The sequence below is a fragment of the Trachinotus anak genome, unplaced genomic scaffold, assembly GCF_046630095.1.
Source record: "Trachinotus anak isolate AG129_WGS33_773 ecotype Australia unplaced genomic scaffold, CSIRO_AGI_Tana_v1 ptg000001l, whole genome shotgun sequence".
In the NCBI taxonomy this organism is placed as follows: domain Eukaryota; kingdom Metazoa; phylum Chordata; class Actinopteri; order Carangiformes; family Carangidae; genus Trachinotus; species Trachinotus anak.
In genome coordinates, this window is record NW_027273852.1 from 20,309,673 (window position 1) to 20,329,200 (window position 19,528).

Consider the following 19,528-nt stretch of genomic DNA (forward strand, 5'->3'; position numbering starts at 1 on the left):
GGAGGATACACCACTGTTTGTGTACAGCATGATCATACAAGGGACTTGAAAAGGATCAAAAGAGAGAGAGAACTCAGGTGGGCGGGTGCTGTGCTAGTGGCCACTGTGAAGGCGAACATGAGTGACTGGAAGTTAATGTGAACACCAGCAGGGAGCCAGTGGAGAGGAATGAAAAGTGTTCTGAGCTGGTTGAAGACCAGACGTGCTGCTGCAGTGTGGACCATTTATTGAGGTTTTTCATGACCAGTGGGTAGGGCTGAACGATATGAAAAAAAATGTTATATTGCGACTATTTTGGCAGATATTGTGATTGTTATATGATTTGAAAAAACTGCAGCACCTGTAATTTGAATATTGTATTTGAATAATCGTTCGATCAATTATGCAGCCCTACCAGTGGCTGTACTAGTCAGACCAGCTCTGAATCGGCTGAACTTACATAAGGACCATAACATTATATATGATAGTACCAGTCACCATTGGGGCAGGATCTCCACAGAGCAGTTGACCTCCAACGTGACAGTGACTTCAGTGATGTTTTTCTGATTTTTCTCATATCACCGTCTGCCTCTCTGCCTGCCTCTGTTCAGCTCAGCCAACCACAGCCACATGATGGCGCTGCTGCAGCAACTGCTCTACAGTGAGTCTCTGTCTCTATCCTGGAGGGATATCATCGTCCCTGTGGTTCGACAGGTGGTCCAGACTGTGAGACCAGACGTCCGCAACTGCGACGACGACATGGACATCCGACAGCTGGTCCACATCAAGAAGGTGAGGAGCCATCACACAGAATCAGTCCAACTGTAGTCTAATGTCACTGTTTGGAGATTATACATATGAATTAAACTGTGCGTAGGAAAACTGTCGGTTTCAAGTGGTTTCACAATAAAACTAATTCTGTATATGTGCTTCAGATTCCTGGGGGCAGGAAGTTTGACTCAGCTGTGGTAAACGGCTTCGTATGCACCAAAAACATCGCCCACAAGAAGGTAAGAAAGGTCCTGTTCTCAGTCTGACAAAGATCCAACATTTCATGAGTTTGTAACTGCAGGATTTTAAACTCCTGATCTCTGTCTGAGGTCCTAGAGAGACCACTTGAACCTGATCCAGATCTGTCTGTCTGTGCTGTTAAAGCTTCTAATTTAAATACCTACAGTTAATATTGATATTTGTGTGTGACCTGTGATCAGATGAACCCCTACATCAAGAACCCCAAGATTCTGCTGCTGAAATGCTCCATCGAGTATCTGTACCGGGAGGAGACCAAGTTCACCTGCATCGACCCCATTGTGCTGCAGGTCAGTGAGGCTCTCTTACCACAGTCATCACTAGGTCATAGAGGGAACAACCTCTTTAGTGTGGTTTGCAGTTGCAGTTGCTGAATTTTTTTTTCTGAAGCTAAGAAAAGATTTTTCTCCCCCGCTCTCTTCTCAGGAACGAGAGTTTTTGAAGAACTACGTGCAGCGCATCGTGGACGTCCGTCCAACCCTGGTACTGGTGGAGAAGACAGTGTCTCGGATTGCTCAGGACATGCTGCTGGAGCACGGCATCACACTGGTCATCAATGTTAAACCGGTTTGTTTCACAATCAGGCAACAGAGTCCAAACATGTAGTTCACTAGAACCCTGTAGTTCATGTTCTTTGTTTCAGCCTTTTACTAAAAATACTTCTTCTTCACAAAAATGTAACAATAGTTTTACATACGAACCGATCACAGTAAACACTGTCACAGAAGTCAGAAGCCAGAGCTGACTTCAGTCATTATTGGTCCATATTAAGCCTAATGCAGTGAAAGAGCTGCTTATCTTTAGCCAATCAAATGCATCAACATATCAGTCATTTATAATTATTGATCTTGTATAAATGGCTCTGACCAGTCTGCCACTGCAAGTTTTTATATAACATGTAACTTCAGTTTTTTGTTAATGATTTAGTCAACTGAAAATTACAATGTCAGTGTAAGAGGAATAGGCAAAAGAAGGTGACTCTAAAGATCAGATAATAAGTGAAATGATTCTACGTATAAGAAGATAAGATAAAACAGAAGCTCGCAATGAAAATAAAAACATTATTATTGATAAATTGGCACCATCTCATGTGTTTTACGCCTTTGACAAAAAACAATTTACTGGATTTTTATTTACAAAACACGTGGTGTATTAGTCCAAATGACATTTGAATCCACGTATAACAGAAGAGTAGATTTTAGTTTCGCCTCAGTCATTACGATGTGTCTCACACACATGAGCACAGAAACAACAGTGGAAACAGAAACAACTGACCCAGATGTTCAGCTCTGTGAAGTTTCTCAGCAGCATTGACACCAGTGACTGGACAAACACAACAGCATATGAAACATTTCCTTTCAAGGAGCTATATGCATGTTTTGCTATTGCTACATAGCTATCGTTAGCATTAACTGCTGTTTACTTACCAGTCTAGAAGAAACGTTGAGTTCAGCATCAAACCTCCTTCCTTTACTCACCAATAGCTGTCTCCAGTGACACCAATGTTAACCAATGTCTCTTTCAATTTTTTTTTCTACTGAAGTTAGCATGCTAATCAGCTAGCCCCAGCCTGTCTCGTCACTTTCAGATAGACTCACTGGAGCCTCCAGTCTGCCCTGAAGATGCAGCGCTGCTCAGAGGACGTTTTATGTGTCTTGAAGCTCTTGTCAAGCAATAATCACAACCACAAGAAACCACATTCAGCAGCAGAGAAAACCTACAAATAGCCCCTTTAAACTGGAATGCCATTTTCTGTAGTGGAAACAATATGATCAGTTTTATCAGAACAAGATGGAAAAAATACCTAATTTAACACCAGTGGTTTGGTCTTTGTGACTGTCTGAACTGATATCCCATCTATAGACAAACTGAGCGTAGAACAGTCCCACTACCAAAAAACAATACTTACCTATATCTATAACTGAGTGTTAATCATCTCTTATATTCCTGTTTTTTTGTTACTATAGCAAGTCCTGGACAGGGTGAGTCATATGACGCAGGGAGACCTGGTCATGTCCATGGATCAGCTCCTCACCAAACCTCGTCTGGGGACCTGCCACAAGTTCTACATGCAGCCCTTCACCCTGGCCAACAGTAAGAAGCACATCCACACTCTCCACTCCCGCTCTCAGTGAATACTGCTATGAGATCAGCACACTGTAATTTTTTTTTCTGTCCTTCCAGATGATGTGAAGACTCTGATGTTCTTCGAGGGCTGTCCTGCTCACCTCGGATGCTCCATCAAGCTGCGCGGTGCCTCAGAGTACGAGCTGGCCCGAGTGAAGGAGATCATCATGCTCATGGTGTGCGTGGCCTACCACTCCCAGCTGGAGATCTCTTTCCTCATGGACGAGTTCGCCATGCCACCCAGTTTGGCCCAGAGCACCTCATTCCCCTGCCTGCTGGAGGGTGCATCTGCAGAGGAGGAGGCAGATGGAGAGAGGAGAGGGAAGGAGACAAACGGAGAGAGCCAGGAGAAAACCACAGCGACCGAAGACTCTGCACTGGGAGGCCAACCTGAGGAGGAGGAGGCTTCATCCAAAGACGGAGAGACAGACGGTCTTCAAGACAAACTGAACCCCAAATCACCTTCCTCGGTTCAAGAGGAGGAGGCTGGGATCACGGAGACAATGACCTCATCGCCATTTTCCAGTCCATCTGCACCACCTCTGGCTGTCTCTCCTCCATTTCTCTTGGAAGAAGACGAGGAGGTGACGCTGTCAGACACACTCGTCCAGGTGTCCGAGGGGGAGACGAGGGAGGAGAGAATCCCAGTGAAGGAGGAGTCTCTTTTGGAGGATGGGGAGGGTTCAGAGACGCCTACCCCCAGGTTGTTTCGAGACCCTCTGCAGGACGACACAGGGATGTTTGTGGCCGAGCAGGTGACTTCATCTGATGACCGTCTTAAGTCAATCTCTGCCATCTTCAAGCAGGAGCTTAAGGACATCATCCTGTGCATTTCTCCCTTCATCACGTTTAAAGAACCATTTCTTCTCACGCCTGCAGGCATGCACTGCCCCAGCAGGGACTATTTCCCTGAGCAGGTACAGAGCTTTGTTGTTATTATTTTTTACATCACTGACTGAACAAGAGCTGGAACTAATGATTATTTTTATTATGAATTAATCTGCTAATTATTTTCTTTAACTCTAATTAAGTCTTTAACGGTCAGATTTTATCTAAACCCAAAAATATTCAGTTTACAGTGATATAAAATAAAGAAAAGTAAAAATTCTTGACATTCGAGAGGCTAAAAATAGCCTCTTTTTTTCGATAGCTGTTAGCACAAAAAATGACTAATTCATTAATCATTGCAACTCTAGACTGTGTTGTACAGACAGTTTCCTTGATTTAAAAAAAAATATTTGTACCATGCTCATCTGTGATCCCTGTCCCACAGGTCTACCTGTCTCCTCTCCTAAACAAAGACTTTAAGGAACTGGATGGGCGCAGGAAGCGGCAGCTCCTTAAAGACTCCGCCCCCTCCTCCCTGATTGGAGGTCAGAGCAATGGTGGTGCGCCGCCCAGACCCATCGATGTCCTGCCCTGCCACAGTCTCACCAGCACCCGTATTGTAGGGCAGCTGAACAGCTGTCAGGATCTGGCCAAAATGCTGGCAGACTACAGAGCGAAGGGAGGTCGAATCCGACAGAGGGAAGCCCCCGACGTCTTTGGCTCTGCTGGTAACGCAGCTCCTGTCAGTGGCCAGAGCAGGGCGGGGGAGGCACCAGTCAAAGCACCAGTGAAGGCTGACAGTGAAGAGGAGAAGCCGAGTAAACAGAACGATATGAACTGGGCCCCTAAGGTGAGCAAATTAATCAGTCAGTGGTCAGAGAACTTACAGCTACAGTGGGTCATTTTCTGGTTCCAGCTTCTCAAATCTGAGAATTTTCCTGTTTTGTAAATTTAATGTTTTTGCGAGTTTTGGATTGTAGTTCAGACAAAACCAGCCATTTTAATTCCCTTTGGGTTCTGGGAATTTGTGTCGGGAGTTTTTCACCATTTGATGATAACTTGAAAATTATTATCTTGTAAATGAAAATGATTTCTAGTTGCTGATCGGATTTTTAAAGTAAGGTTTCTTAATTCTGATCCAGGCCTTATCTGTTACACTGAGCGTATGCAAGACATTAGAAAACATTTCACATCCTGTCCTTCTGTGAAATGTTTCCTCCACCCCCAATCTTTAATTTATGAGTGAAACTATAAGCAGCAAGGTGTTGTTATCCAGCGCTTATTTGTCTCTGTGGCTCTACTTTTATCTTATATTTGACCATTTGACCTGTTTGTGTTTGTTGTTGTCCTCAGCTGGACTGTCTCAACCCTGTCAACCATCAGAGATTGTGTGTGCTCTTCAGCAGTTCCTCAGCTCAGTCCAACAATGCCCCCAACCCATGCGTCAGCCCATGGTAATCTGCTTATATAATAATAATAATTATTATTATAATAATTAATAATTATTATTAATAATTAATAATAATTAATAATAATTGTATCCATTCACTTTTCTTAACAAGGTTAGAGAGGCAGTAAAATATCTAAAAACAACAATTAGGGATGAAACAATCTAAGTAAAACACATATCCATCATTACCAAGGCTAAGACATAGAAATGCATTTTTAGAAGAGCTGCTCATATGGAGTGAATGACTGAAGGAATCTCATCTTGTTTGGACTGAATTTGTAGTCACTACTTATATTGTCAACAGGATTGTCACAATGGAGTTCTATGGCAAGAATGACCTGTCTCTTGGTGTGTTCTTGGAGCGATACTGTTTTAGGTGAGACCAAATAATAATGCATTAAAACCTAGTTATTATTAAATTCCAATTCTTAACAAGAGATTTTTTTTTTAGTTTGACTCTAAGTAAGCTTCTCAGTTGGCTGTAAAAATATGTGTGTGTGTGTGTGTGTGTGTGTGTGTTTGTTTCCACCCACATTTTCCAGGCCCTCTTATCAGTGCCCCAGCATGTACTGTGAGACTCCCATGGTGCACCACATCCGCCGGTTTGTGCATGGCAACGGCTGTGTGCAGATCGTGTTGAAGGAGCTGGACTCCCCCGTGCCTGGTTATCAACACACCATTCTCAACTACTCCTGGTGCCGCATCTGCAAACAGGTCGGTGATAATTAGCATTTTTCACAGCAGACGTCACACAGGTGTAAACAACAACTTTAACGATGGCTCCATCCCATTAAGTGTCCCAGTAAGACATGATACCAGGGCCCTGGACCTGGTTCACCTAAAGGGAGTGAAACTATCAGTAATGTTAATGATGATTTCCTGCTGCTGTGTAAAGGGTGGATTTGATGTAATCCAGGGTTTCATGCCCAAATGTCATTTTTACCCTCAGTGTAAACTTTGCCAAATACCTTAACAAAAAACCAAATCTGTGTAATATTGGCTATTTATGTATTTATTTTTTCTTTAAGCAGGAAGTGATATGATTTTACAAGAGATTTGCAGGGTTGCAGCTGCAACGTTTACAGTACAAATGAAATGCAAAAATAAAAAGATAAATAATAATATAATTATCAGGCTGAACTTTCCTCTGTCCCACTTAATCTTTTCTTCCTCAAGGTGACTCCAGTTGTTCCTCTGTCCAACGACTCCTGGTCCATGTCTTTTGCAAAATACCTGGAGCTTCGCTTCTACGGCCACCAGTACACCAGACGGGCTAATGCGGAGCCCTGCGGACACTCCATCCACAAAGACTACCACCAGTACTTCTCATACAACCAGATGGTGGCCTCCTTCAGGTGGTTCATCTCTCAGTTTGTCCTTCATTCACCTATAGCTGAGTTAGACCAGAAGACTTAACAATCCAAGGGGGAGAGTTGGATATGAACAAAGACAGAATAGCAAGTGTTAAAATGAGAAATGACAGCAAAGGACAGACTTTGAATAAAGTAAGAGACAATAAAATGATAATATATATAATTAATATGGATTGGTTTGCATCATCAGCTCATTCATTCAGTCACTAGCCCTCCTGTTGTGCACACAGCTACAATAACAGTAAGAATAAACAGCAAAGTTAAAATCACACAAGAAAAAGCTAAGAAAATGTTGAATATAAAGAAAAGAAAATAATGACTCCACACATGAAAAGACAGACAACAGAAGCTTACAGTGACAAATCAAAGAAATAGCAACAAAAATAAACTTAAAAACAACCAAGAAAGTAACAACAGCAGTTTCCTGTTTCCCTCTCAGCTACACTTCAGTGAGGCTGTTGGAGATTTGTCTTCCTCGTCCCAAGATCTTCATCAGGAACCTGGGTCCTTCCAAAACCAACCTGCAGCAGGACCTGAAGGACTTCTCTCAAAAGTAAGTGTCAAGGCTCATCTGTCTGCAATTACAAAGAATTAAAATGTGCTGTGCTGCCAGAAGAAAGACCACAGAGAAGGTTTAGCTCCTTTAGAGCATGGGTGTAGAGGAAAATCGATCTTGAGTTCAGAGTCTACATTTGGCCATGAGGGAGACACAAAAGGAAATCTGATGAAGTTTGCTCTGTGCAGCATCAATGTGCTCATGATATTTTATGACAGAAGCTTTTTATGAACAGAGGCTTTGGAGACTCCATGTGTACAACTGAGGGATTTCATGCAGGAGTCAGCATTTCTTCAGACATTATTCTCTTAGTCTGTAATTATCCACAGCAAATGTAATTGTACCGAGGGTCTAAAGACAGAGGATGAGCAGATAGTAAAACACTTGGAGGCAAATTCATGTAGGGCTGCAACTAACAATAATTTTCATTATCGATTAATCTGCTGTTTAATTCATTAAAAGCTTAATTATTCTGCCTCTGCACCGGCAACAGCCAGAACTGGTCAAAGGTCAAGGTCGTGGTGACCTCACAAAACACGGTTTTGGCCTTGTGGATGCAATATTTTAGCCTTGCTGGAACTTCTTCAAATTTAGCACAAATGTTCACTTGGACTCTTGGATGAACTGATTAGGTTTTTGGTGGTCAGAGGTCAAAGGTCATGGTGACCTCACAAAACACTTTTTAGCCATTACTTAAGACTTCACACAGAAATTATGACAGAATTTCACACAGATTGTTCATATTTTATATGATTCTGGATAAACAGGGATGTAATCTGAAACTAGTCTGAGTCACAGAGGCATACAACTGTGAGGGGATGATGTTACAGAATAGTGAAAAATGGGAGATATACATAATACAAAACACAGAAAATCTGAAAATTGTCACTGGACACTGGAGGAGAATTTGTATTTTTGGTTTAAAATGACTTAAACGATTCAGCGATTTTCAAAATATTAGATTCTCTGTTGATTGACTAATTGATTGGTTGACAAATTGTTGCAGCTTTAAATTTGTGATGGACCATACAAATAAAACTGTCTTTAACTGATCTTGTTCTGGACTAAAGCGTCGGACAAACTGAGGGACTGACTGAGCAGCTTTGACATCTTAATGTCATTCTGCTTTCAGAGCAAAAATAAGACTAGAGATTAATCATTGAATATTTCAGACAGGATCTAACAGTGTTAGAAAGAAGGAATACAACAGGTAAATAAAAGAGTTAGAAATAGTAGGAAAGAACTATTGTACAATGATTTTCATCTGAAGAAGAGATGTAAATTCCTTCCAGGCTGAGAGTTGTCATTTTGTTTTCAGGTCGGTTGAGCTCACTCTTGAGGCTAAAGCAGAAGATGCTGTATTAATACTGTAATATGATCACAGCCCTGTCATTCCCTGGCTTTCCCTCTGTTCTCTCCTCAGAGTGGCTCAGGTGTACCTGGCCATAGACGACCGCCTCACATCCCTCAAGACTGACACCTTCAGTAAGACTCGAGAGGAAAAGATGGAAGACCTCTTCGCTCAGAAAGACGTAGGCTCTTCCCCATCATTTAGGACATAATCTCTGGGTACAGTGGTAGTGTGAAGCTCACTGTACTGTTTCTGTGTGTGTGTAGATGGAAGAGGCAGAGCTGCGGAGCTGGGTTGAAAAGCTCCAAGCTCGACTGCAGGCCTGCGGTGTGGATTCTCCCCAGCAGCTGCAGGCCGTTCTGGAGTCACTGGTGATGAAGAAACAGAGTCTGTGTGAGATGTTACAGTCCTGGAACGGAAGGTGAGAATCACTACTGACTTCTTTAATTATGTTGTATTGGAAAAAAGTGACATAGGCCCCATTCAGACCAGGTATTAATGATGATGATCCACTCACAAGTGAACAGCTGTGAGTTCAGATGTGAATGTATGCAGTGTTGTTTTTAGCCAATCCGACAGACGGGTTCATTGACAGTGCTCCTCTCGGTTTGTGTGTGCGTGTGTGTGTGTGTGTGTGTGTGTGTCTGTGTGTGTGCGTGTGAGAATGAATGAAGGGGTATGAAGGGGTTGGGTTACTCAATCATCGCTCTGCTCACAGCTCTACAGTGAAATCAGGTTTTATCCATAACAAATAGTACAATATTTTTGGTTCATGATGAAACTGTGTTGGGACTAATGACTGTGGCAGAGGACGTCAGTAGAGGAGGTGGTCCTTCAGTGTAGCCAGGACGCATTTGCATTCTCACTGCTAAAAGAATGTGGCCACCTGTGAATGTGGTCTGAGAGATCGGATCTCAAATGAGTTTTAGGCTCTAAAATTTAAAGTGAAAAAGTGAAAAGTTTTAACGTATCAGTTTGCTTCATACAAAATGCAGTAATTAGAAAAAAAAACAATACTTGCACTGACTCCCTCTTTGCCTCGTCTTAAATGAGCAAATCAGAAAGCTGTGATGGGAACTCAGCTCTGGTGTCTGGCTGACAGCGCTGTCACCAGCCCAGCAGCAGAGACACTCCTGCTATGATCAACTTCTACTCTCTCTGACTGTGTGGAAATCTGGTAGGAGTGTGGAGTGGGCTGTGTGATCTGACACTACATGTGCAGGGGGGTTGGATGATATAATTCTCCAATGTGTAGATAAGGTGTAATGAACAAAAGACATCAGTAATAATGTGGAGTGTTTATAAAAACAAGAAATATTCATAAGAAACAACCAACGAGCCAAAAGCACCTGTCCAACAGCAACAACCTCTCCACCCCCCATCCTGAGTCGATGCATCAGTGCCACAGAGTCGACTCTGAACATCCTGACTCAAGCGCCACTTCTCATCTTAGCTCTTTCTCTGTTGCCTCTTTCCCTCCCAGGCTGCAGGACTTGTTCCAGCAGGAGAAAGGCAGGAAGCGCCTGTCTGTCCCCCCCAGCCCAGGCAGGCACAGACAGACCACCACTGACGACAGCAAGGTCGGTAACATCATTCAGTAACTGGCTAACTGTCAGAGTTTTTCTTCTACCACCATGTAAACAAGGAAACTGGTGTCTGTAATGAGGGTAGAGTATTAGAGAAACTTTTCCCCTGGAGAAAGACAACCTCCCAGCCGTTTGAACCGAGTATCTCATCTCAGTTTTACATATTCAGATGTGCAGGACAGCACAGGAAGTGCTAGTGAGACAGCAGAGTGGCGACATGAAAGAAGAGGTAGTTACACACAGCAATACATCCTCAAATTTGAAAAAATAGAATCTGAAGTCCGACTAAAACTGAAACTGACAGGGCGTCCTGGAGGGATGGTGCTTCAGACTCATACCATGTAACCACAATGTCCTGGCTCTAGAGAAGCAGCATGGTTCATGCTGCTTCCAGTTGAAAAAAATCTTTTATTTTTTTTGTTGCTGATGTTTTTATTTTTTCACAAACACACTTCACAAACAGTTCATTGATCTTCCATCACTCAGGTTTAATTATGACATAATCATACTTATTTTTATGTATTTATTTCAGGGTGCCCTGGATTCCTCCCCCCGTAACCCCTCCCCTGTGGTACAGAATGGTGAAAAAGGTGAGTCAGCTGATCCAGACCTAAACTGGTCAAAATTTGCTCTTTGAATGAAGCTGCTTGTGATCCTGACTTGACATCTTGTTGACGAGTCGCCGTATTTTCCCCTTGACAGAGGATCGTCACCTCAGTGCGATGCCTTCAGCCTCCTCCTCCTCCCTGCTGCCGTCACCAGGAGAACCTGGAGCTGAGCCGGTCACGCCTGGTCCCTCCTTCCCTGAGCAGGACTCTGTCAGCCTCCCAGAAGGTAGACACTCGTTCATACACATATCTACAGTAGTCTACAGTATCTCTGTGATCTCACCTCTGCTGTGTGAAAACGGTGTTTCCTTGCTTTCAGATGTATTTGACGGACACTTGCTGGGCTCCACTGACAGCCAGGTGAAGGAGAAGTCCACCATGAAGGCCATCCTCGCCAACTTTCTGCCCGGCAACAGCTACAACCCCATCCCCGTCCCATTGTAAGTGATGCACTCAGGGGAATACTTCTATAAAAAAGGTTTTTGTATAGGTATGTGTTAGGCTGTTAAAAATGTATTGTTTTTGTATCAGTGCTACTGTTTGATACCAATCCATGGGTTTGATTATGATGTCAAAGCTTTTTTCCCCGTTACCTTACTTTGAAAAATATAAACATGTTCATATACAAAATCTTAATGTTGTTAAAATGTGCTGAAAATAGTAGCTAATAAGTTAATAACACAATAAAAAGATTTTGCCAAGTTTTATACTTGAAATGACAAATAGATAATTAGCAGCAGAGCCTAATGTGAGTAAAATTAACCACGATAATAAACTGTTATAGTGATAATTGAAAGTAATACAGTAATACTAACCACCAAGCATTTCTACTGTGATATTTCTATAGTGACTGTTTCATCTTTATCTGCTGCTCCTCCTCACAGCCTTTATTTTCTGTGGGGTGGTTTTCTAAAAGTCAGCTGCTTCATCACACCAACCATAGGCTTGTAGCTCTACATGTATGGAACTAGCTGTCAGGCTTTAATGGTTTGTCTCTGACTGTCATGTGACCTGTGTTGACAGCGACCCAGACAAGCACTACCTGATGTATGAACATGAGCGGGTGCCCATCGCAGTGTGTGAGAAAGAGCCGAGCTCCATCATAGCCTTCGCTCTCAGGTGACTGTCTGCCTCCTCTCTGCTTTACAAGTGTCCTGCTCTCTTTTTTAATTCTTCTTATTGGTGTAAGCCAAGGTACTAACAGACAACATCATTACTGTGTGATGACGTAGAAGCCATGACTGTCCCCGCCTTTAGTCAGTGTACAAACACAAAGGGAATAAGAACAAGAGCCATGATAGAAACAGAACTACTACAGTAGAAGAAAAAAAAGATTCTCATTATTTGCATCAAACATTTGATTGAGCTACAGATGTAATGTAAAAGATTTAATTTTCCCATCATTTCAAAAGCGTGTCCTTTTGCAGTCTGATAGAAAAAAATAATCTTTCTATTTTGAAGATCAGTAATTAAGTCAATTCAAACATCAGTTTTCTGGTTTTAGCCACTTTCTAGTAATACGTTTCCTTAGAGGGAGTGTTTTTCTGAGGGCAGGGCCCCACACAGAGGGTCTCATAGTTAAACTGAATGATAATCTGCCAGAATGGGTTTAATATTGAGGAATATCAGAATATATGATAATGGTTTTCCTCAGAGGACCCACACTGTCTCCATCATCTGGGCAGTTTTGTATAATGTGTCTTTGTGCAGGAGATAACACAGTGAGCTACATTTTGTTGGATATACACCTCTAAACAGTTTTGAGATGGATTCATTTCAAAGTCTATGCCTACAAATGTCCTGTTTTCTCAAACATGATGTTATTGTGTCATTTATTGTCTTCTAGCTGCAAGGAGTATAAAACAGCTCTGGATGATCTGTCCAAGACATCGAACTCAGGAGGGGATGAGACTCCACAGGCCGTCAGGTACACAGGATCCCCACTGGTCCTGACATTTAAACTCAGAGATGGTGTTTAAAGCAGCTGTAATCTACACTTTTATAATGGCTATGTATCAAATGATAATTTTATAATAGTTGTCATTCATAATGATGAAGGCACAGAGAATTATCATCTTTCAGGCTCATTGTTTATCTATCCAGCACAAAACTTTACTGGTCTGGTCACTCACTCCGCTCACTCAATGTCATTTACAGCTGCGGCAGCTGTTTATTGAGACAAAAGCTCTAAAATCTCACTGTCCTCTACCTGCTCAGCAGCAAAGAGCAGACACACACAGTCAGGGAGCAGCTGCTGAACATAGTGCAGAATTTAGCAGCTGAAGAGCCAGATGTTTCCCTCAGGAGCTGGTGGAGACCAAACACAGAGCAAAAAGAGAGGGAGCACTGGACTGAGATTCATCAGGTGGAGACAAAAATGAGTCCAAATCATTGATAATGTTGATCTGTAACTGCTGGATGTGTAAATGCAGATTTGATGATTTTCTCTGTTTTATAAACTGAATATCTTCAGGTTTTATACTTTTGATCACACAACTGAATAACTTGAAATTGTGACTTTGGTCTCTGGGAAATTGAAAACCCAGTAGATCGCTAAATTGCAAAATAATTAACATATTAAACAATAAGAGAAAAAGTTGCATCTCCAATCAGATCAATTCACACATTTTGCCTCTTGTTTCAACAGATTTTTAATGTTAGATATTGTTTTACAATAAAAACAGTGTCAATAAAGCATGAAGAAATATAATTATTTGGCCATAGAAAAGGCTCAGGTGCAAGCACTGGGTCCAGCTCCAGTAGTTTTACTTAAAAAAAAAAAAAAAAGCATTTAATGACATGAGCGTGCCCCCCTGTTGCCCAATTTTGGCAAAGTGTTGGCTCTAAGCTGACGGCACTCATGTCGGAGACAGTACCTGTGACCAAACCTGTTTTGTTGCTGAACAACACATCCTCGCTTAAGATTCCAAAGTAGCTGTAGTAGTTGCAGCTGCTAAGAAAATGATTGCAGCACGTTGGAAGCCCCCACACACTCTGACTGTAAGACAGCGCAGCCTTTTCTTGATATTATTTAATTGGAGTTATCAGCGGCTCGTTTGGACTGAGCTAAAGATGTGGATGTGAATGTGTGGCTCTTAGCAGCTGAGGCAGTAAAAGGCCTGTTGTGACTGTTATCTCTGTTATCTCTCACAACCTACATCCAACCCATCATCCTTGGCCAGATCCATACAAACTGTTCCACAGGTTGTTTTGGATAGGGTACCATTCACCTGTCTTATTGAAAAGAAGAGAAGTGGCGTGTTAAAGATGAAGGTAGAGCTGACGTGATTTCTGTGATGTAAAGATCAGTTTTTCTGTTTCCTCCTCAGCAGTGCGGAGAGTCGGGCTAAGAGCAGCCCTGCCAGGCCCAGCGAGTCGGCCTCATCCCAGCAGAGCCGCAGCAGCATGGACACTGATCCCCTCAGTGAGTGTTGGTCAAACAGCAACTTCAATCACAGCTCATTTAAAACTGTAGATCTCATCCTGAAACGCTTACTCTTGCTGCTGTTTTGTACAGAGGATGCAGACTTGACGGACAAACAGAAGAAACAGACCTTGAATCCACACATTGAACTGCGTGAGTGTTTGATCTTCTTTAATATTTAGTTCTCTTCAATGTAACTGGAATTACTTCTCCTGGAAAAAACAGTCAAAATGGAGATCAGTTGAATCTTTTATTTTGAAGGGCTTCATAAAAACTGCACCTTTTCCAACTAAATGTTTCACGTCACATTTAAAAACTGAAAATATGAACAATGAAAATCTCTAATTCAGTCAGACGTCATCAGGCTTCATCTAGATGAACAAATGATTCTGAAAGAAATGAGTGAAGACCTTTATTCCAAACAAAGATGATAAAATATCTCACATATAAGATAATAAAGATAATAAATACTTTATTTATCCCTCTAGGAAAAATCACAATATATGCTCTCAGAAAGGATCTGTATTGTATTTAGAAACAAATTCACAGATAATTAAGGCATAAAATAATGAAGGAGCTTCAATTAATACACGATTTGCCTCGTCCCCATTTTCTAAAATGTGAAAAGCAGTCGATGCACATCCTCTCATTTAGTTCTCTGTTACAATGCTATAAACGTCTATTATCACAAGGAAGAACAAGTTACAGCAAAACAAAAGTGTGAAAGAATTAGAAACTGAGATTCACACTGAGCAATGTGAGGACATTTGTTCTGATGCAGTGTTTTGCAAATAAATATTTCAATATGCTAAATATAATGTGTCTGTGTAAGTGTTGGAGGGAATATTTAGAAATCTGTGCAAATTTCACTCATATCCTTTGATCAGGTGAAATAATGAATCATGTTGGAGTTGTGTAAAAATGGAAATAAAATGCTTCAGGAAAATTTCCACGGTTCCAGACTTTATTTGATTTATCTTATCAGGTGTAATTCCTTCTCCAAGAATGGATAGAAAGAATTGAAGAATTACAATATGTTTAAAGGGGAAACTCAGGTGTAGACAAATATTAATGCACTGCTATTGTTTATCTCATGAACTTAAAACAGTGGAAAAAAAATACACAGTTGCAACAGTTTAAATAAGACTAATGACAGTGTAATTGAATTTAATTAATTGTTTCAATAAACAACTAAAAATAAGCTCTCGTTTTTTTCAATTACTGACCTCACTGACCTCACTGACCTTCCCCTCATCTGTTGCTGAATTTGCAGAGTTCTCTGATGCCAACGCTAAGTTTTACTGCCGCATCTACTACGCAGAGGAGTTTCACAAGATGCGCGAGGAGATCATGGAGAGCGCCGAGGAGGATTTCGTCCGCTCGCTGTCGCACTGTGTCAACTGGCAGGCTCGCGGTGGAAAATCTGGAGCTGTTTTCTACGCCACAGAAGGTTGCGTCTGATGTCTCTGAACAGCAGAGTCACAGAGAAACAGCAGTTAGAGCGACTTTAATGTGAATCTTCTCCTGTGTTTCCTGTCAGATGACCGGTTCATCCTGAAGCAAATGCCCAGACTGGAGGTCCAGTCCTTCCTGGACTTTGCACCTCACTACTTCACCTACATCACTGGAGCTGTGCAGCAGAAAGTAAGCATCTCAAAGAAATGCTTCCTATCTGGGGTTTACTGTCTGAATTTGAGTAAACAACCGTTTCTGCCCCACAGCGGCCGACCGCGCTGGCAAAGATCCTGGGTGTTTACCGGATTGGCTACAAGAACTCCCAGAACAACACAGAGAAGAAACTGGACCTGCTGGTGATGGAAAACCTCTTCTATGGACGCAAGATGGCTCAGGTGAGACTCAACAACACTGTGCTGTGGTTTTACTTACACATGTCTGAACACAAGCCGCTGTTCACAGTGAAGTACTGGCACATGTGTGACTTGAATCAGAGAAAAAGGTATTCTTGAAGTATCATATTTGCTGAAACATATTTTACAATTTGTTTCACATATTTTCTGTGTTTTGTTTTATATTTAGCTGGAAAAACTCAACAAAGGAAGGAGAATTAAAATTATTTGGTCATGTTAACTTAGTCATGGAAAAGTCAAGGCTTTATTGATTTAGAGATTAAATCTTCAATACTTGCGAGTTAGACAACATAGTCTTGTGTAGAGTTAAATATTTCAGACTGTGATATATGGGAGGAATGATGATTTTAGTGCAGGCTGTTTAAAAGGCCTGGGGAGTATTAAATATACGCACAGCTGCAGCTCAGGAGGTGGAGCTGGCCATCAGCTGACCTGGCGGTCAGTGGCTTCTCCAGTCCACATGAGCAAGACACTGAACCCAAACCGTAGTGTAAAGTGCTTCGAGTGGTCGATAACACTAGAAAAGCTGTTGAGCCCCTGACTTCATGTCTATATTTATCTGATCAGATCTCTGTGTCCCAAGAGCTCAGTTTAAGATGAAGGCAGATCAAACACTTGCTGTCTTTGCCCATTAACTTAACAATATTTTACCTCTTAGTATTAAATGAACTGGTTCAACTGAAACTTAAAAAAACTCACTTATACTCCCCTTGTTTTTTTAAAACTGCTTAACGGTCATCCTTTCTGATGCTTTTAATGTGAACTTCTCTTTTGAAAAGCTTGACTTCCTTCCTTTTCTCCTCTGCAGGTGTTTGACCTCAAAGGCTCGCTGAGAAACCGTAACGTGAAGACGGACTCGGGGAAGGAAAGCTGCGAGGTGGTCCTGCTGGATGAAAACCTCCTGAAGCTGATCCACGACAACCCGCTGTACATCCGCTCGCACTGCAAAGCCATCCTGCGAGCCGCCATACACAGCGACGCCTACTTCCTCTCCAGCCACCTCATCATTGACTACTCCCTGCTGGTGGGGCGGGACGATGCCACCGATCAGCTGGTGGTCGGGATCATAGGTGAGCGGAGTCTTAAGCATCAGGTCATGTGTTAGTTTTTGTCTTACATGTTGAGCTGCTGTTTTTTTACATCCTCAGTGTTCTGCAGCTCCTCCTCCTCACTCATATTCAGGCTCAGTGAGAACAGTCAACAGCCTGTTTGTGATCTCTCCCTCTGCTCCTCTCTGCAGATTACATCAGGACATTTACCTGGGACAAGAGGCTGGAAATGGTCGTCAAATCCACTGGAATTCTGGGAGGTCAAGGTAAATCTTAAATATATAACACTTCTGGCTAAAGACACAGCTTTGTTTATAGACGTGGATGACTTTAACGTTAATGTTCCTCAAGGTTTTATTAACAATACTTCTAATATCTAACACTGGACAGGAAGTTTTGTAAAAAGCATAAGACCAGCTCGTTTACCACAGCACGCCGGGTTATTTCGTCCTCGACATGAAGGGAGAGCAGCTCTCTGATCTCAGCGTCGGACCAATTTCCAGCTGTTTCTGCGAGTTCTTAAAGTATCGACTCCTGTTGTGATTGTCCTGTGTGTAACTGTGTTAACAGATCCGACTTCGTATGATTTAATATTGACAAACAGAACAGAAAAGAGTTTTTTGAACACCCTTGATCTCAGGGTGGGTGACATGGACAAAATCCTCCCTCAGTGAATGTAATGTAATGTAATTTTACATTAACATATCAGTATATTGATGAAACAGCCTGTGGGCCTGTCCAGTCAATTACATATCTGAAATCATCATATTGATTCTAAAATCTTTCAGTGTAGTATCACCACATAGCAGTCATGTCATGGTGAACTCTACATCATCTCATCCCCTGAACTTAACCTGAACAGTGACAGCATTTCATCCAGAGGGCAACAATAGACTGGATTATATTAATTTTTTGTTTTTTTTCATTTAAATATTTTCACTGATGATTCTTCAAACAGCATCAATATTAATGATAAAACATGAATAGATCAAAATAAGGAGACCCTGATAAATGAGCTGGGTCAGTACTGTCAGTCTGTGCATCTCACAGGCTGATGTAAATGAGCTGTTATTTCATCTACGTTCATGGTTATAAATGGATTGGACAAAATAAAAAAAACACCTTTCATTATAATGCAGTACAGTTCTATAGCAGCACCAACTCCATCCTCCCAGATAATCACACAGTTCAACATTATACCCTTCATGAAGGAGGGTTTATTACAGGACTGTTGTATTAGACTGTTAGTTTTGGCTTTGTGTTCCTAATAAACTGACAACTGAGTGTAAAATAAGCAGAAATCCACCACTAACATCAGCCTGATGTTCTGAAGTGAAAAACACAACAGCTCTGCTCAGGTCTCACTGCTGTGATGCTCTGCAGTGTGTAAATGTTGTCTCCTGCTCCGGCTCTGATGTTGTGGTGTGCTGTGTCTCCAGGGAAGATGCCCACTGTGGTCTCTCCGGAGCTGTACAGAGCTCGTTTCTGTGAGGCCATGGACAAATACTTCCTGATGGTGCCTGACCACTGGACCAGCCTGGGCATCAACTGCTGAGCAGCCGCACACACACCTGCTCCCTCTCAGCCTCTCTATGCACAAACATCAGTAACGTGAGAGCTCTGCAGCCCACCTGACACCCAGAAGCACACTGGACGTTGTTAATGTTTGAATGTTGTGCAGACTGAAGCCCGACCAGAAAACAGCACAGTATCATTCCATAGGAGCGGCGCCACTCTGCAGCTGCGGCATTATGAAGATGATTGGAGTCAGTTTTTATCACTGGGACACATTGTCGTATTATCAGATTATAATTTATGTTGCTCTGGATTCCTGTGTTTCTCAGAGGGTTTGTTATTTTTAGTGCCATGAGTCCAACCATTTCAAGAGGACCTGCTGAAAACATTTAGTCCTGTGGTTATAGTTTGGTAAACAAACTAATTCATGTAACTTAAAGTTTGTAAATGTACAGAGATTATGTAACTATTAAAAGATTATTAACACTGATTTCTTAAAGATATCTCGTTTCTTTTGGAGTTAATGAGGCAGAAATGATCAGATGAGGAGGAGAATATTTATGATTTTTTTTTTTTTTACTTTCAAAGTATTCATCAGATATTTGAGAGACTGTTAAAACCACAAACTATTTTTGCAGCCAATGCAAATTAAGACGAATAACTGTCAAACTGAAATGGAGAGAATTCAAAATGATGGGAGATTAAATTACTAATAATTCTTGTGGTTTGACTTTTAAAACTAATATTGAATCCCTCTCTCACCTCAGGCGTGTGCCACTTTAAAA

The 19,528-nt window shown here is 41.8% G+C and overlaps 1 protein-coding gene across 5 annotated transcripts in view; it reads left to right on the forward strand.

Annotated features, from left to right (window-relative positions):
- Nucleotides 1-19,233, forward strand: part of pikfyve (phosphoinositide kinase, FYVE finger containing) — a 33,150-nt gene extending 13,917 nt beyond the window's left edge. For 4 of the 5 annotated variants that reach the window (XM_071483610.1, XM_071483620.1, XM_071483584.1 and 1 more), the window contains 28 exons: nucleotides 591-771; nucleotides 915-989; nucleotides 1,191-1,298; nucleotides 1,435-1,575; nucleotides 2,976-3,102; nucleotides 3,193-4,052; nucleotides 4,409-4,813; nucleotides 5,317-5,417; nucleotides 5,718-5,789; nucleotides 5,956-6,127; nucleotides 6,590-6,768; nucleotides 7,226-7,339; nucleotides 8,766-8,874; nucleotides 8,960-9,114; nucleotides 10,177-10,273; nucleotides 10,812-10,869; nucleotides 10,982-11,113; nucleotides 11,207-11,327; nucleotides 11,911-12,006; nucleotides 12,734-12,814; nucleotides 14,217-14,311; nucleotides 14,405-14,464; nucleotides 15,585-15,761; nucleotides 15,852-15,955; nucleotides 16,033-16,161; nucleotides 16,988-17,249; nucleotides 17,420-17,494; nucleotides 18,668-19,233. In XM_071483610.1, coding sequence (XP_071339711.1) covers nucleotides 591-771; nucleotides 915-989; nucleotides 1,191-1,298; nucleotides 1,435-1,575; nucleotides 2,976-3,102; nucleotides 3,193-4,052; nucleotides 4,409-4,813; nucleotides 5,317-5,417; nucleotides 5,718-5,789; nucleotides 5,956-6,127; nucleotides 6,590-6,768; nucleotides 7,226-7,339; nucleotides 8,766-8,874; nucleotides 8,960-9,114; nucleotides 10,177-10,273; nucleotides 10,812-10,869; nucleotides 10,982-11,113; nucleotides 11,207-11,327; nucleotides 11,911-12,006; nucleotides 12,734-12,814; nucleotides 14,217-14,311; nucleotides 14,405-14,464; nucleotides 15,585-15,761; nucleotides 15,852-15,955; nucleotides 16,033-16,161; nucleotides 16,988-17,249; nucleotides 17,420-17,494; nucleotides 18,668-18,783 — 4,402 coding nt within the window. In that variant the 3' untranslated portion in view covers nucleotides 18,784-19,233. The remainder of the gene's footprint in view (nucleotides 1-590; nucleotides 772-914; nucleotides 990-1,190; nucleotides 1,299-1,434; nucleotides 1,576-2,975; nucleotides 3,103-3,192; nucleotides 4,053-4,408; nucleotides 4,814-5,316; nucleotides 5,418-5,717; nucleotides 5,790-5,955; nucleotides 6,128-6,589; nucleotides 6,769-7,225; nucleotides 7,340-8,765; nucleotides 8,875-8,959; nucleotides 9,115-10,176; nucleotides 10,274-10,811; nucleotides 10,870-10,981; nucleotides 11,114-11,206; nucleotides 11,328-11,910; nucleotides 12,007-12,733; nucleotides 12,815-14,216; nucleotides 14,312-14,404; nucleotides 14,465-15,584; nucleotides 15,762-15,851; nucleotides 15,956-16,032; nucleotides 16,162-16,987; nucleotides 17,250-17,419; nucleotides 17,495-18,667) is intronic. The other variant, XM_071483594.1, reaches the window with a different exon arrangement.
- The last annotated feature ends 295 nt before the right edge of the window (nucleotides 19,234-19,528 follow it).